This window comes from Muntiacus reevesi, chromosome 9 (assembly GCF_963930625.1).
Source record: "Muntiacus reevesi chromosome 9, mMunRee1.1, whole genome shotgun sequence".
NCBI lineage: Eukaryota > Metazoa > Chordata > Mammalia > Artiodactyla > Cervidae > Muntiacus > Muntiacus reevesi.
The window spans coordinates 37532333-37550327 of NC_089257.1; the positions used below are offsets into that span (position 1 = coordinate 37532333).

At 47.3% G+C, this 17995-nt stretch overlaps 1 protein-coding gene across 2 annotated transcripts; it reads left to right on the top strand.

Moving 5' to 3' along the window:
* Positions 1 to 782: 782 nt before the first annotated feature.
* Positions 783 to 12896, top strand: KCNE3 (potassium voltage-gated channel subfamily E regulatory subunit 3). Of its 2 annotated transcripts, none has more exons than XM_065944601.1 (3): positions 783 to 930; positions 2383 to 2477; positions 10966 to 12896. In XM_065944601.1, exon 3 carries the CDS (start codon positions 11006 to 11008, stop codon positions 11303 to 11305), a length of 300 nt encoding a protein of 99 aa, XP_065800673.1. In that variant the 5' UTR covers positions 783 to 930; positions 2383 to 2477; positions 10966 to 11005; the 3' UTR covers positions 11306 to 12896. The 2 variants fall into 2 exon arrangements, with proteins under 2 accessions (XP_065800673.1, XP_065800674.1); XM_065944602.1 differs by having other exon boundaries at positions 2386 to 2477.
* The last annotated feature ends 5099 nt before the right edge of the window (positions 12897 to 17995 follow it).

A 17995-nucleotide genomic window follows, 5' to 3' on the forward strand; every position in this document is an offset into this window, starting at 1 on the left:
TTGGCCTCCTGGCTCTCATTTCCCAATTGCCGGGGCTGCTTCTTTTCTTTGGAACCTGCAGTGTCTGCAGTAAGGAAGCAATAGCTTGAGTGAGGGTCTAATGGCCAGAAAGCACATGGCGTGTGGGACAGGGAGCAGTGAGATGTGTCTGGACAACAGTTGTCTGCGTATGTGAGGGACTGCTGAGACTTGGAGACACTGGTTAAGGGGAGAGACTGGCCTAGTGCATTTTGAGTCTGAGCTCCACCAGCGACGTCCTCGGAGAGCCTGGGCTTACCCTTTCCCAAACTGGACCCCTTCCCTAAACTGTATCCTGTCTGGAAAAGAGGGTTTGTGTTAGAATCAGATGATTCTCTAGTGACCATCTGAGTTTAGTATTTTGGATTCTAAGACCTCTGATGCTAACCATCACCCTGTGAAGAGTGCATGCAAGATTTGTACCCATTTTACTCCAAGAAAGCCGCGGCTCAGTGAGGAGCAGTGACTTGTCCACCACCACACAATCACGGAGGAGTAAAGTCGGATTCCACCACCACCCGGCTCTCTGCCTCCTCAGACCCGGCAAGCTGACGTGAAGCAAGAAAATAGTCGGTCTCTGGTCCAGGAAGCAGGCGCTGCAGGGGACGGAAGGGTCGGAACCCATAGAACTGTGAGGCCAAGCAGCTGGGCGGAGGTGCCCAAAGCCAGCTCGGGGAGGAGAAGTGGGTGGGTTAGGGGCCGGGCGGGGCCGGGGGTGGGGACGCCCGGGGGAAGGGAAAAGGCAGCAGAGCGCGGGTCGGAGCGCGAAGCAGAGGGGGCGCAGGCAGTGCTGGGCGCGGACTGCGAGCCGAGGGGCTGGCGGAGCGCCTTGGGGCCCAGTGCGGGGCACCCGCGAGCCCAGGGCGTAAAGTCCCAACAGACTGCGCTCCTGAGAGCCTTACAGATGGGCAGGTAAGACGCACTCGCCAGGTCGGGAAGGCCCAGCCGGCGCCGAGGATACAAATGAGCGATCCGACCGCCTCCCTGGAGGCCGGCGACCCGACCTTGGGGGCGGCTCGGGTACAGACCCCTCCTCTGTAGGACCCAGCCACAGGGATCCCGGGGCGCACGTGGCGAAGCTGGGCCCCTGGCACGCCTTGCCCGGTAACCTGGGGTTTGGGGTCAGCACTCACAGGCCTCGGGAGGGCGGCACCAAATCTCCTTCCACATCCACAGATGTGCGAGCGAACACCTGCGGCTCCGCCGCGAGCGCACACGCGCGCCTTCTCGCCCGGCGGAAGCCGCTTGCTCTACGAGTGGACTTGCCGGCTCGCCACTTCATTGGGTCTCTCGTCCTAGGTGCCCCAGTCCCGGGAAAAGCCTTGGGGGCCCCCTTAGCCATATTCTACCGCTAGTAACATAGGTCTAGGCTGGGAGTCTGGAGACTTGCCTTCTAGTATACGGGTCGTGTGAAGCTGTGCCGGTCGCCCACCTACCTGCTCTATGCTTTGCGCCTTCTCTTCTTGGGTCACCACCTGTGAGATGAGCCGCCCGGTCCTGTTGCCCATGTACTCCACACGGCCTGTGGGGAAGGGGGACTGGACCCGGGAGTCTCTGGTGTAGAAAGTACAGGAGTTCAGACCCTTGTGTGAGGTCTCATGGAGCAGTATCTCCTCATATCCCCTCTTCCCACTTATCAACAGTTTGCCTATGGGGAAACTGAGGTCCAAGAGGAGATGGCTTGCCCAGGGTCACAGACAGAAGTAGAACTCAATTCTCCTCACTCCTAGCCCAGGGCTGACTCCACTTCAGCAAGTTGTTGCTGTTGTTCAGTCACTAAGTCGTGTCCAACTCTTTTGCGACCTCGTGGACTGGAGCCTGCCAGGCTCCTCTGAGTGGGATTTTCCAGGCAAGAATACTGGAGTGAAGAATACCCCATATCCTTCTCCAGGGGAATCTTCCCAAATCAGGGATTGAACCTGTGTCTCCTGCAGTGCCAGCCAGATGCTTTACCACTGAGTCACCAGGGAAGCCCCTTCAGCTGCAAGAGTGCCTTGTAGCTGTGTCAGCTGCTCCTTATCTTCTGGTATCCAACCAGTTGTTGGCTCTAAGTGGGGGAGAGCCATACTGGAGGCAAGGAAACTGCTTTCAGATTTTCTTGATTCCTTGAGATGATAACAAACAACCTTTTTCATTCCTTTCTCACTCCACACTTTGCAAAACACATTTCTACCTATAGACTGAATAGGTGAATGCTCCAAATTCCTACTAAGAGGGTGGCAAGACAAGAAAGCCCATCTTACTGATGGGGAGAATGAGGTCCAAAGTGAAGAAATGACTTAACCAAGACACACGGTTAGACACACCTACAAAACAGGACAGGTGTTGACCTGACTCCAATTCCATTGTGTTCTCTATCACCAGCAGGACTACAGAATAGTACCCATAAATGGAGAGAGATTACAGGGCTGATCAGAAAGGATGAGAAACAAGAAAGATACTCTTTATTTCTGAAAGAGGTAAGTGTATCTGAGAATCAAGAATAATAAAGAACCTCCTGGCTTCCTCTGAGGGTAAGAGGAGGAAGGGAGGGGAGGGGAGACATAGAGTTGGCTGTTCTTGGTAATACTGGGGGAAAGTGTGGGGGAGGTAGATAGAGAAACAGAAAAGGAAACGAAGTGACTGGCTGCCCAGTAATTCTAATGTTTATATGATATGTTGCAATTTCTTTTTTTTGTTTGTTTTCTAAATATTTATTTATTTGACTACCAAGTCTTAGTTGCAGCAAGTGGGAACTCTTAGTTTTGACATATGGGATCCAGTTCCCCTACCAGGTATCCATCTGGGGCCACCTGCATTGAAAGTATTTAGTCTTAGCCACCGAACCACCAGGGAAGTCCCTGCAATTTCTAAAACACTTTCCCCCCATGGTCTCTCTCCAAATTGCCATGTGAGGCAAGTTGGGGGGTGGGTAACTATCCCCATCTCATAGATGAGATTCAGAGGAAATAAATGCAGTGCTCAAGGTCACACAGCCAAGCAGACAGCCGAGATTGGAACCTTGAAAGGCACACTTGAAAGGCAAGATTAGAGGCTGGGAGACTGGGATTTGGACTGTGTGTGTGCAGCAGGTGGGTGTGTGTAGCCACACCCTGGGTAGGTACACAGGGAAGAGGATTGCAAAGCCGCTGCTGGTATTCCAAGCCAATAATGTTTGCCCTTTGGATTGAATAGGGTTCAGGTGCAGGGAAATCTGTGCTTCTAAAGGTGGCTTAGAATGCTTCCTCCCCGACCTCACTTCCCCACCTGACCAAGATGGTGTCTTTTCTTTGAGCTTCCCTTGCCCATGACCAAAAGGAACTGTTTCGGCCTGCCCTTGAAGTAGCTTTGTAAGTGCTTTCATGAATGCGTATTTGTGTGTGCAGGAGGGACTAGTCTAATAAGAAGAGATATTTATCCCTCTGTTCTTGAGTGCCTACTATAAAGAAACTATGATGCACAGGTCCCTCCCCTCACCCCTCCCAGCTCACAGTTTAGCATATATATCTATATCTGTTTATATTTATATAGATATACACACCCAATATCAGTACAGTATAGTGCTCTATTAGGATTTTATGCAAAGCCCTTCAGGAACAGACAAGAGGAAGAGACTTAACTGGCTAGGGAGTAGAGAAGAGGATGTCTCAGGAGAGGGTCTACCAAGGTGACATTGGAGCTGGGTCTTGAAGGATGTGTAGGAGTTCGCCAGGCAGATAAAAAGAGGATGGGCATTTCTGCCTCAGCAAACAGCATGAGCAAAAGCAAGAGAGGGCAAAATGCAATGAATGTTTGGAGAATGACCTGTAGCTTAGTATCATGGGGCATGGGCAATGGGGAGACACGTGGTGAGATGAGGCTAGAGGCAGGGTCATATCTAAAGGAGCTTGAATGATAATCAGCAGAGGTTAAACTGTCTTATGGCAACAGAGAACTTATAGTGAAAAGATACGGCGATAACTGTTTTTGGTCCCAGTTCCTAGGCTGTGAGACCTTGAGCAAGTGACTTCCTCTCGGGGGTGGGTTGCTGGGGGGGAAAGTGTATGGTTTTTCCCACTGGTTGAATGAGGGAGTTATACCAGTGACATGATTGTTAAGTTCCCTTCCAGCTCATATTCTATTTCTTTGTCTCCGTCTAACTATATGTTAAGCTTCCTTTCACACCAGCCCATGCTGGTGACAAGACCACCAGGCGGGCCAGAGACAATATTTGCAGTCCCAGGAGTTATCCTTGGATTCCCTACCTGCTTTATGTGACCCCTTTCCCCTGCCTTTCTACCACACTTCCAAGCACTTCGGATACTCTTGAAGTAGCTAAAACAGAGCAGTAGGGAAACCAAAAAGCCAACAGTGGAGTTTTACTTCTCCCCAGAGAAATCTGAAAGAAAACCTCACTAAAATACCCAGTTTATCCTCCAGGTCACAGCTTTTTGCCTCCATTCCCAAGAAAGAGGTCAGTCAAATTGAAGTCAAGAGCACTTTGGGTAAACCTGTTAATTTGCAGGAAAGAGTTGCACCAGGGTTTGGAGGAAGAGGGTGCACTTGGTTTGTATGGGGAGCAGAAGTACATCTGGAGCAGAAAGGACCATGGGAGACAAGACTGTAAAGAAAGGTTAAGTGTTAGTCACTCAGTCGTATCTGACTCTTTGTGACCTCATGGACTGTAGCCCGCCAGGCTCCTCTGTCCATGGAACTCTCCAGGCAAGAATACTGGAGTGGGTAGTTATTCCCTTCTCCAGGGGATCTTTCCGACCCAGGGATCAAACCTTGGTTTCCTCCATTGCAGACAGATTCTTTACCTTCTGGGCCACCAGAGAAGGTTAACTTCTCCCAAAGTCACCAACTTCTGCCTTTATTGGACCCTCAGTTACGACTGGTGAGAGGGACTTCTCTTGTGGTCCAGTGGTTAAGACTCCACGCTTTATTGCAGGGGGTGCAGGTTCTATCCCCAGTAGGGTTACTAAGATCCCACATGCCAGGTGGTATGGCCAAAAAGAAAAGACTCATGAGAGTCTGTAATGCAGGAAAAAGCAGTAGTGGTGGACTTATAGGATATGATGCCCCAGGACACGAGGAGCCTGTGTTTGGTGGGAAATACAACTCAGATGCCAGAAGACATTGCCATTTGTAGTAGAAAGAGCACTTAAACAGCACCCCCAAAGATGTGGGTTCTCATCTGAGCTCTGCCATTTACCAACCATGTCATTTTGGACAAGTCACTTCCCCTATCTGACCTTTAGTTTTCTCAGCTACAAAATGGAAGGACTGACTGAGAATCTAGATTCTAAATGGTCTTTAAAATCTCTTTTCAGTCACTGTTCATCTTCCTTCCTGATTATCTCCTGTTTCAAGTCAAGGACTTTCAGGGCAGAAGCTCTGTCTCCCCAATCTGAACAGCTTCATAATCAGTGATTATTTTGAAGAGGGAAGCCAAGGAGCTCAGAGGGGGGAACAGAATTCCGCATGTTGCCAATTGCCAATCCCTGCCTTGGGACCCGGAGGCAGGTCATAGAGAACCAAGCTGTCCCTTTAAGAGCTCTCTGCCTCTCCTGAAGCCACAGGGTGCCCTTGCACACAGGCCCTCCCTCCCACTTCAACTTAGCTTCTAAAGACAGGCATCTATGACTCTTTTGCGCCCTCCATCAGAACCACAAATATCCAACCAGTTTGTCCAGAGAGAAGCTGGAAGAAAGTCTGAGGAATGAATGGTTTTGTGAACCTTTACTTTCCTCATTGAACCCCACCTCAGAGCCCACCCTGTCCTCCATGCTTTCCCCCTAACCCCACTTTCTAACACAGAGTCTGTCTCTCCCAGGCTAGATCTCACTGGCAGGTGAGCTATAAAGAGGAAAAATGAACAAGTCAACAGATTTGGCCTTCAGTTTATCTGGGCTGGAATATTAAATGTAACAGTCCTGGGACTCTGAAGAATCTCAACCTTGGAGGAAGAAGCCTGCAGTCTTCTCTATCTTGTCATCTGCGGGACTCTAGAGAACCCCCTAAATGCTCTCCCACCACCCTACCCAGTCTCCCAAATCTCACAGTGTGGGTTTATGGGGTCTTCATGGGATGTTAGAGCTGACTGGAACCTTACAGGATCACAGAGTAAAACCCCTTCATTTTACAGATACACACAGGAGCTGGGGCCCAGAAAAGGGAAGCCACATACCCAAAGTCACACAGGTAGCAGCTGAACCAAGACAGCTCTTTGATTTTCACTTCTTTCACTGTAAAATGAGGGAGGTTAGACTAGATGGACTCTGAAGGCCCTGCCAGCCTCTGCTCTGCACAAATAAAACCACCACATCTGTGGAGTGTCTAGTGCCATGCACTCCCTCGTTTTCTCCTTTAATCTTCACAACAGTGTTGATGTCATGCCTGTGTTTATATTCAGTCTATCCACATAGGCGGATTGGTAACATGGTTTTTTCCTATGTAAAACAGCAACCCAAATCTGGCTGCCATTCTGCCACTCACATCATTTCCTTGGGTCTCAGGCGCTTTCAGCCTTTTAGAGACTCCTGACGAGGTGTCAGTACTCTGGGAGAAAGGGAATGTTTTAATTTATTTATTAGACTGCATCGGGTCTTTGTTGTGGTACTAGGGATCTCTTTTGTGTCATGGAGGCTCTTTCACTGTGGCACTTAGATGCTCTAGTTGTGGCACACAGGCTCAGTTGTCGCATCAAGTGGGCTTAGCTGCTCTGAGGCATGTGGGATCTTAGTTCCCCAACCAGGGATCGAACCCACATCCCTTGCAATGCAGGGTGGATTCTTAAACACTGGACCAGGGAAGTTCCATAAGGGGATGTTTTAGACTGCACTGTTAGCTGATCCCTGAGCAGCAGCTCGTGTTGAACTGAGGTTTCTCATGAAGTCACCCAGTTGAGACATTGTGAACCTGGTGTTGGGGGACAGCAATCGGGGGTCCCGTGGCCATGGCACAGTTCCCTTAACTACAATCCTAGGCTGGCCTGATCCTGCTGCTGCAGGAAGGGGAGGGGAAGTGGGAGGGAGTGATCACCCACAGTAAAGTTACTGCACAATTCTTGAGGCTTGGCCTTAGGCGATCCACCCTGGTTCTGAGGATTTTTTTTCTGTGTGTCTGGTTCCTTCCTTTTCTGTCTCCCAGCCCGACCAGGTCTGGGCCTTCCCAGCTTCCAAAGTCCATGTGCTGCAGGAAAGGAGACCCCTTCCAGGGCCCGAAACTGGGCTCTTGTCTAACACTCGGAAATGAATTGTCCGAGGAGATACATCTGCTGACAAAGCAAGAGATTTTATTGGGAAAGGGCACCCGGAGGGTCAGGGAACCCAGGAGAACAGCTCTGTCACATAGCTCGCAGTCTTGGGGTTTTATGGTGATGGGATTAGTTTCCAGATTGTCCTTAGCCAATCATTCTGACTCAGAGCCCTTCCTGGTGGTACACGCATTGTTCAGCCAACATGGATGCCAGAGAGAAGGATTCTGGGAGGTGGTCGGACAGGTGGTGTCTCCTTTTGACCTTTCCCGAACTCTTCCCGTTGGAGGAGGCTTATTAGCTCCGTGTTCCTTACCAGGATCTCCTGTCCTAAAACAACTCATGCAAATGGTTACTATGGTGCCTGGCCAGGGTGGGCGGTTCCAGTCAGTGTGCTGCCCCTTACACACGCTGAGACCTCAGATGTGTCCAGGGATGTCCTGAAGAGGCTGAGCAGCTAAGGAGCCTTGGGACACCCGCAGGGAGATTCCTGGAGCTGACGAGGAGCCAGTGAATTTGCCTGCTGTTCCGTGAGCCTTCCTGGGGGAGGTGGCCCTCTACCTGCCCTGTCAGTTCAAACCCCCTCACAAGGATACCTAAGAGAAGTGGTGGCAGTATCTGCCCTGGGAAGGAAACCTGGGCCACTGGGAACAGAGAGACTGCATTTTCATTGTGCATACTGCTTCTGTTTTTCATCGTGTATATGTATTTACTTCATAAAAACAACAAGTAGATTTTCATTTTAATGAAAGCTATGGTCTTTTTATTTAACTAAACTGTGTTTTAAAAATCCTCTTCACCATAATAAATGTATATGCTCAAGCAAGCTTGAAGAGGGGGCAGAGCAGAAATAATCTTCTTTTTCTTTCTAATTAACAAAATTTTTAATATGATTTTTAAAAAAGCAATGTAAATGTTAGCATCTCAACCATTTTTAATGGCACATCTCAGTAGCATTCATTGTTATGCAACAGATCTCTAAATCTTTTCATCTTGCAAAACTGAAACTCTACCCATTGAATCACAATTCCTGGTGATAATCTTTTTTGATAGATGAGGAAACTGAAGCACAAACAGGGCAAGAAACTTATTTTACTCAAAGTGAATTCTTCTAGCGTTTATGCCATCTGTCTGTTGTCTGCCTATAAAACTATCTGAGGCCCCTTCTTCCTGCAACCATTACACTAGCCATCCCCTCCCTCAAGTGCCCCTCACATCCTCCATCTGTCCCTGCCCCCACCTTGTCACCCCCTCCAGCTCAGCTCAGGCCTCAGCATCTTGAACCTAGATTATTTCACTTGTCACATGGCTCCCTGCCTCCATTCTTGCCCCTTTCACTCCGCACTCCACATGGCAGCCAGAGAGTCCTTTCCAAGTACAGATCTGATCATTTAACCCCACCTTTAAAATGTCATTCCGTGGTTCTTCTCCACTTACACGGTTTAGTTCCAACTCTGCAGTCTGTTATTCAAGGCCCTCACTGATCTGGTTTGGACCAGCATCTCCATCCCACATCTTATCCTTCCAGGCATATTACACTCTTTTTGCTACTTTCCATTCTTCAAAACATGCTTTCTTGTTATCATGCCTCTATCCCTCTCATTCTTCCCCTTGCCTCCACTACTTCCAAAATATTCTTCAAGGTCCAGCTCAAATTCTTCCATTGCTGTGAACACTCTCCAAGCACCGATCAGAATTCACCCCTTCTTCCTTTAAGTCCCAGTAGCTCCTAGGTTGTCTCCCACATTAAGAACTGGCTATGTGCCTGGGACTGGCCTCCTGGAGCTCCCAGGATGAGGCTCCCAAGAGTGAGCCCCATTAGTGATGACTGGCCAGATGATTCATTGAGCCATTGACTTCATTGTGCTGCTCCTGCTTTCCATTAGCCCATATGAAGAAAGAGGAAGGCACAAATTTCTTGCCTGATAAGTGGGATAGTACATAAGAACCTATGCCTCCCAGATCTTAATTCTTCCCCTCCTCCATCCAGACAAGTTTGTCCAAGTTCTAGATGGCAGAGGGCCCCAAACGCCTTGCACCAAATGTGGGCCATTCCTGGGTTATTGCTGTATTACTTTGATTCTTCCTCCCGTCTACATTCATAGCATTGTTCATGAATATTTATTATGAACATAGCTAACTGTCAAGTTTTCTGGGGAAAAGACCTTATGGTTAATATTCAAGTGTGTTAACTTTGATTGGTTGGTGTTAACTTTGATTGGTTCACTCAGTTCAGTGAACCCTGAGTGCTTAGCATGTGAAAATTCCAAAGTGGCCATTTTTACTGAAGACCACCAAGGGAAGGAGAGCTAAGGTAGTCCTCTCAACGTGGGAGAGACCATAGCCTTGCTGACCAGGAGCATGTGGCTGCTGATAACCCTTATCAGTAACAAGAGGACAGCCTCGCATTGCCTCATATGTAAGTGCTGGGGCAAAGGGAAGGCTGTGATGATAGAGCTTGTGGATTATGGTGGGAGCGCACAAACGCTTCCTGAAGGAAGTGAGTGTGGAGCCTTGTTTAAAAGAAATGACATGTGTTTTTCCAGAGACTAGGATCCATGGCTGTCTTGGGCAGTTTTTCTAAGCTGTAGACTAAAGATCTCTGAGAATAAGGAAACATCTATTATCACCTATTATGTGCCATGTTCACACACAGTGATGTTGTTTTGGAAGGCAGAGTAGTGGAGGTGGCCAATGTCTTTTTTTCTCTGAGGTAGGTAAAACCCCAAACCAGACTGAGTGCTCCTTTCACCCCACTCCCCTCAGGCCCAGTGTCTGCAATGGTTTCAGCCCCTTCCTGCTTCCCCAGCCACCTCTTTTCTGACAGGATTTCTGCTCAGTAGCTATGAACACCTAGAGTGGGACCTAGGATGCTTTAGCGGTCAAAAGACCCAGTGTCTGCTTCTCGCGGTAGGGGGAAATCTAAGCCATCCCCAGACATCTTCTGCGTGGTGTCTGTGGAGCATAAAAAAGAACGGAGCTGTGGTGGAGTCCGAGGCATGTCTTCTCAGTGTGCTGCATGGTCCTGGCCAGAGCTGGCGTGGAGGCTGGAGGAGCTCTGAGCTGGTCATCCAAGAGCAGGGCTCTGCCTCGGCTCTGCCTCCAGTATTCTCTGTGATCATGGACAAGCCACCTGGGCTCTCTGGGCCTCAGGTTCCCTCTGTGTAAAATGGAAAGAATTATAACGCTAAATAATTCCTAAGGTCCTTCTAGCCTAAAGCTCAGTGACTTATAGAGTCCCCAGAAAAGGATAGATCAGCATGGTTATAATGCTCAAGGAAAACGTCCTTCCACAGGTATTTATTGAGCACCTACTGAGTGCTGTCGTGAGTGCTCATATATAGCAGTGGATAAAACAGACACAGCAGGACTTCCCTGGTGGTCCAGTGGCTAAGAGTCCATGCTCCCAATGTGAGGGGTGTGGGTTCAATCTAGGGAACTAGATCCCACAAGCTGCAACTATGAGTTCACATGCCACAACTAAAGATCCCACATGCCACAATGAAGGCCCAGCAGAATCAAATAAATAATTTATTTTTAAACAACAACAAAAAAACCAAACAGACACAGTCCCTAACTTCCTCGGGCTTGCAGTCTAGTGGAGAAGATAGGTAAACAAGTAGTTAGAATAAACTGTGGGGCAGGGATTTTAGCTGGGGTCTGAAGAAATGGTAGGGTCATTCAGGTTTTAAATAACAGAAACCATCTTCTCTCTTTCCTGTCACTGCCAGAGCATCCTCCGATTCTTCCTCCACCTCAATCCCTGTTGCTATGGAGACCATCAATGGGACTGAGACCTGGTATGAGAGCCTGCATGCTGTGCTGAAGGCTTTAAATGCCACTCTTCACAGCAACTTGCTCTGCCGGCCAGGGCCAGACAACCTGACTGAGGAGAAGCGGGCCAGCCTGCCTGGCCGCAATGATAACTCCTACATGTACATCCTGTTCGTCATGTTCCTCTTTGCTGCCACTGTGGGCAGTCTCATCCTCGGATACACCCGCTCCCGCAAAGTGGACAAGCGCAGTGACCCCTATCACGTGTACATCAAGAACCGTGTGTCTATGCTCTGATGCTAAGAGGACAGGGATGGCAGAAGATCAAGATACCTGAGGATTGATTATCTTCTGGGGCCTCCGGAACTCAGCTGTGGGCCATATCCAGCCTCTGTGTCTTTATCTGTAAGATTAACAAGAAACAGTGCTAAGGGAGGTCATTGTCAGGGTGGGAGGAGAAGATCTGGCAGACCCGGGCCTTGTGGATAAAGGACTTTTCCAGCAAAGATAGCCATTCTAGCCAGTGGGAGCCATATGAACAAATACATAGACACAGCAGCATATAATAAAAACTGAGTGGCCTAGTGGCCAGAGTGTTGGGGGCTAGGGGCTGGAGGAAGGAGAAGAGGAAGTCATAGCAAAAGGAAATGAGATAGGAAAATACCCCGAGGACACAGTTTTTTGATGTATTATCTTCAACAGCCATGAGAGGCGGTGATATTATCCCATATCACAGATAGGAAATCTAAGTTATGTTGCTTTTTCATAGTTGTTCACATTTTATGTTTTTCAGCCCATTCAACATTTGTGATGTTACCCCTCTGTGAGGGAAGCAGAGCAAATGTTCTTCTGCCCATTTGGGCCAGAGTGGTGCCGTGACTGGAACCCAGGATCTCTGTTCTCTTTGCCTAGTGCTTTGCAAAACTCTGCGCTACCTAAGAGTGGATCTAGGCCTGAAATTTACATAATTCTAGGGGGTCCTCCTTAAGAAAAATAATTTTCAAATATCTTATTTTTGCAAATATTCCAAAAACTTATCGGCATATTAATACATTGTTAGGTCCTCTCCTAAGACCTTAAGAAGGAGCCATGTGAGTACAGAACCCTAAACGTCAAGCCTCATTAGCTCCATGGTTCCTGTACCCTTCCAGCCATGTCCCCCTGTCCTACCCAGTCCCATCGCCAGTCCTGGGGACTTCACTACCTCTAAGGCAGCTTCTAACACTTTGGTTGAATTCTGTGAGAAATTTTCCGATACCAAGTTGAAATCTTGCTTCTAGAAAATTATTATTATACCTAGAAGATATCATACTAAAAGAAGCAGGTACCTGATTCAGTGGAAAGAGAACTAGCCCTGATTCTACTACCAGTGTGGTATATGATCTGGCTGAATGCTTTTCTGGCTCTTGTCCTTCTTCAGAACCGTGAAATAGAAGGAAAATTGAAATAATTGAAAGTCTCTAAGGGCTCGATCAGATCTGACATGCTAGGTTTCATGTACATTGATTTGAACCATATAAAACTGCTGTGCTTGTAGATAAAAAAACAGCTGAATATTAGCAGTTTCACGTGGTTCAGCTGAATACATCAAATGTGGCAAGCTACAAATCCCAGACTGGAACCTTCCACTCTTCTGTTTCATTTCTGTTTTTAAGGGATCTCTATGGGGTCTCCAGAAAGCCCTGTCAAAGGATACATATTTGTGTATAGCAAACACTTTGAAAGAATATTTTAATAGCATTTATCACTGAAGAGGAGGATTATGGATGATTTTCCCTTTCTACTTTAAAATGTTATGTAATATTTGATTTATTTGACCATAAGTACGTTTCTTATATGATAAGGTCAGGGGTGGGGAAGGGAGCTGCTTCCACTTTGAAAAAATAAATGCCTGTGTGTTCCTTGAATGGAGGATCACAGAACATCTTTGCTCCCTTGAGCAGTTAGTTATGTTGACTCTGTGTGAATTCATGTGCTCAAGCCTTTCCTCATATCTTCTCGAGGGAGAAGGTGGAGACCTGATTAAGAAGATGTGAGGTAAGAATGTACAACAGACTTGGAAGTCTACAGCTGGATGGGACTTTGGCGACCACCCAGTCCAAACGCCCATGAAGTATGAGAATGAATGTCAAGTGGTGATGCTATCTGGATTTTGGCAGATGAGACTGAGTAGATGTAAAGGCAATGGCACCCACTCCAGTACTCTTGCCTGGAGAATCCTATGGACGGAGGAGCCTGGTGGGCTACAGTCCATGGGGTCACAAAGAGTCGGACACGACTGAGCAACTTCACTTTCACTTTTCACTTTCATGCATTGGAGAAGGAAATGGCAACCCACTCCAGTGTTCTTGCCTGGAGAATCCCAGGAACGGGGGAGCCTGGTGGGCTGCTGTCTATGGGGTCGCACAGAGTCGGACACGACTGAAGCGACTTAGCAGCAGCAGCAGAGGAGCCACAGAAAGGTAGGATTTGAACTGGGCTTTGAAACAGGACAGATTTCAGTGGACAGAGTGAATGAAGGGAACAAAACAAGGAAGCTTGGAGGCAGAAATGTGGCGAGACCACCCACCTGAAAGAGCAAGGTCAGAGGGATGTTGGATGGAGCAGGAAGCAGCCCAGAGTGGTTGCATTGGGAGTTCAGTGTCCCCATCGATGGGGGAGACTCCCCTTCACACCCCTGGAGAAGGAAATGGCAACCCACTCTGGTACTCTTGCCTGGAAAATCCCGTGGACAGAGGAGCTTGACAGGCTGAGCCCACTGGGTTGCAAAGAGTTGGACCCAACTGAGCACATACACATGCCCCTTCACACAGTCCTTATAACTCACAGGGCTTAATAATAAACTAATACAAATGTTTTGAATGCAAGTTACGGAAATCCAATGTGCATTAGCATAAGCACAACAGAGGATTTACTGAGAGGAATATGAGGTAGTCACCAGTTCAAAAGAGAAGCTATAGACACTAGGGCAATTCCAGGGATCTTGGGGCCTGGAACTACTTAATTGTATGGATTTACAAAGTAGGGGCTCAATAAACCTCACTGTGCACACCCACGATTGGAGTAAACCTAGAAATCTAGGACTTTGAGGTATAATTTAAGCATTCTAATATTTTATGATGTAGGTACACCCTGCTCCACCCCACAGCTCTCTTTCACTAGCTATCCCACTACCTCCTTCAGCCCACGTGGTCTTTTTGACTGTACTCGTTCTGCTCCCTGCTGGCCAGATCCCAGCACATCACCTCCAGCCTTCAAAGCAAAACTTGGATAATCACATAGTGGCTACTATGTGCCATGGACTCATCTAGGCACACTTGAAATACATAAGGAAACGAAGATCAAAGAAATCCCTGCTCTAATACTTAAGAGAACTTAAGACTTAGGATACTGACTGTGGCCTAAACATTTTAAAGACATTAACTCATTTAGCTGTTAAAACCTTCATAATATCTGTGGGGCTTCCCAGGTGGCACAGTGGTGAAGAATCTGCCTGCCAATGCAGGAGATGCAAGAAACGTGGGTTCGATCCCTGAGTCAGGAAGATCCCCTGGAGGAGGGGAAATGGCAACCCACTCCAGTATTCTTGCCAGGAGAATCCCATGTTCAGAGGAGCCTGGTGGGCTACAGTCTATGGGATCACAAAGATTTGGTCATGATTTAGTGACTCAGCATGCAGAACATCCCTATGTAGTAGGTATTACGGCCACTTCAAGAAAGCCCATTTGTTCATTCAGCCCCTCAGCCCACTTTCAGCACCATAGCATACCCAGCCCAGAGCATGGGTCTGAACAGTCCCCAGAGATGAATGGGAAAATGATTTGGGAAGATGACAGTAGAGTATTGACACCAGTAGACTAAAGTTGTGTTCCCTAGAAGCACAGTCTGAGACAGGCATTTTCTGCGGGAGCACTTTTGGGGGTAAACAGGCAATGGAAAGAGTGAAGTAGAAAAGAAAGGGAACAAGACAAACACGGTGTGTGTCAGGTCACATCTAGCCTATGCCCGATCCACAGGAACAGGAGCATAAACCACATGGCAGAATTACACCCACTTGAGGCAAGAGGGGCAGGGTTTTATGCCTCATGTCAGTCAGTCATTGGTTGTGGGCCACCCTGGTGGGGAGAGGGATGAGAGGAGGGTTACAAGGAGGTTCCATCAGCTGAGATCAGGTCTCTGGAGAAGAGTGGTACCTGTGAGCAATTGCAGCCTAGAGCAGTTGGCTTGGTCGGAGATTTGCAACAGCCTTGTTCCTCAGGAAGGTTCAAAGCTTAATTTTCATCACAGAATCAGTCTCATCTTTTGTGACTGTTTCTACCACATGTCACTCATCACCGACTGCTGGATGCTAGAGGGGGCACATAACCTCCCACAGATGCTTACATCTGTCTGAGACCAAAACCCTGGAGAAAGGGCAGCTCTGAGCTGATGGCAGCCAACACTCAGGGCAGCTGGAGAAGGGCACTGCATGGGGACTCCGTCAGCGTCCACAGGAACTGTGTTGGCGGGGAAATGAAAGCAGAAGCAGACAGTCACATCTTGGGATCTCCTGGCTTAACAGCCAAGAAGCACGCACTGAATAAAGAACAAAACAAGATAACACCAAAAAGAACCAAGTAGGAAACAATACAGTTAAGTATCAGAAAATATAGGGAAATGATATTAAATGTGATGATCAAGAAGAGAGAGAGAGAGATACTCATGAGAGGTTTCCTGGAGACAGGATTTAATTAGAAGCTCTAGTGTGTATGGTCCAAGCCAGCATTCCAAGTAGGTGGATGGCTGTCCTTGATGCAGTCATTTAGGGACTTGGGATGATGACTGCCATTCTCAGCATGTAGCTTCCAAGTTTACTCTGTAGAAGCACTTACAGTTAGTGAGAAGAGAGAAAGAACAGAATTCAAGGGCCAGAGATTTACTCTTAAGCCAGCAAGGCAAAGGCTGCCCGTATCCCATCTGCTCACATCTCTTGACAAGGGTTCGGTAACATAGACACAACTGGCTGCAAGGGGAGCTGGCAAGTGATGTTCCTGTCTGGGCAGTCACATCCCAGTCAAACCTCAATTACTGTCGAAGAAAAAATGGATTTTGTGGACAGCTAGTGTTCTTCACTCCATCCTCCTCACTTTCCCCAGGTCATGATCAAAAAAGGTATAGTCCTGGACTTTCCTGATAGTTGAAGAGTTAAGACTGTGCTCCCACTTCAGGGGGCATGGGTTCAATCCCTGGCCCAGGAAGTTCCACATGCCATGTAGAAGGAAAAAAGAAAGAAAATGTTCAGTCCTGCCAAGAAGGAAGAAATGTTGTTTACTCTGATTCGATCATGTTTTCTGAGGGGCCCAGGTGGGAGCCTTGTAGGTCTAACTAAGCAAGTCCTGGGAGTATGACTTTTGCACTGGTGAGTCTGGTCTCTACTGGCATTGGAGTGGTAATACCCAAGATATTTGTTTAGGCAAAGGGGAAATAGAAAAAGTAAGGCTTTCAGCCAGCTTTGTGTAGGATAAAGAATCCTCTTTCAGGTGCCACTAAGAAACCAAGAACATGATCTGCCTGGATGAAATCAGAGAACCTATCTGTGATTAAACTGTGACAGAGAATCAGGTCTGGGTACAGGAAAGAAAGAAATTTAGGCAACAGGAAAGAAAATGGGAAGAAAAACTAACATTTGATGAGCAGCCTATCTCTGCCAGGCACTGTGCTGGGAAACTCTCGAGGTGATTATTTTTTTAACCCATTTTATAGATAAAGTAACAGAAGCTCAGGTGAAATAGCTTGTTTAACATTCACCTAATTATTATGTAGTGCTGTCTAGATTTTAACACAGACCTGCCTGAATTCAAAGCCCATGTTTTCCCCACTATAGCTGGTCCCTTTGAAAGTCACATTAGATCTTTTCTTGAGACTTGTGGTGGTGATTTAGCTACTTAGTTGTATCTGACTCTTGCGACCCCGTGGACTGTAGCCTGCCAGGCTCCTCCGCCCATAGGATTTTTAGAATAAACATTCCTAATCTCCCAGCAGATTCTGTGGCTGGCCTCTCTGCTCCCTTTCCTGGCTCTAGTAGAGAGCAGCCAGGATCTTGTCCTCACCTAACTCCTTTACATCCAAGCAAGATGATTCAAAGTACAAAGAGGGCATTGTCGTAGTGCTTATGGGGATTAATAAGCCAACTGGGACAACTTTTGGGTGAGAGTCCTTCAGTCCCTACAGCGCTGACTCAACACTGTGGACAAGAGAAGAGACCAGCCACAGAATCTGCTTGGAGGTTAAATCTCATGAAAAGGTCTAACGTGAATCATTGGTGACTCTCCCTCAGTTGGAGAGAGGATGAGATTATTTAAGTACATTTCAAAAGATCTCTATTGGACAGCTACAGGCTTACTTCTGCTCTTGGTTTATCATTCATTCATTCAAGAAATATATTAAGTACCAAGATGTTAGGCAATGTGTTTGGCAAAAGAATACAGCAAATGTGAAAGGCACAGACTCTTTGTGGGCAAGGATTAGCTTACCCACTTCAGGTTTTCTACCTATAAAACTCTTCTGTTTCTATGAAGGTCTACTTTGAACTCCCTTACTCTGCACAGGTCAAGGCTTCTTTCACTCATGTTATGGCCCTGCTTACAATCCTTTGATAATTTTTACCACATTATACTCTCCAGGCATGTCTTTTCCCCACCTAGAAACACTGCAAAGGTGCAAGCAGGGACTAGATCTAATGCATCTTTCTACCCTCATCAACTAGGCTAAGGCTTGGCACATAGTGTGTGCTCCATAAATATTAGTGAAAAGAATCATCATGATTATGAGTATTGTGCTACATCTCACACATGTGTATGTGTATGATGCATCCAAACTTTCAAGACATTTCCATCTCCATTCTTTCATTTGGTTTAGAGAGTTTGGTCTGGTGGATTCCATGGATGTGAGAACACTTTCTAAAATATGAATGGTAAGGATTGTTGTGAACCATATTGAATATGACTA

Excerpts from the sequence above, each read along its gene's own strand:
- KCNE3 (XM_065944601.1), top strand. The coding sequence starts at position 11,006 with ATGGAGACCATCAATGGGACTGAGACCTGGTATGAGAGCCTGCATGCT.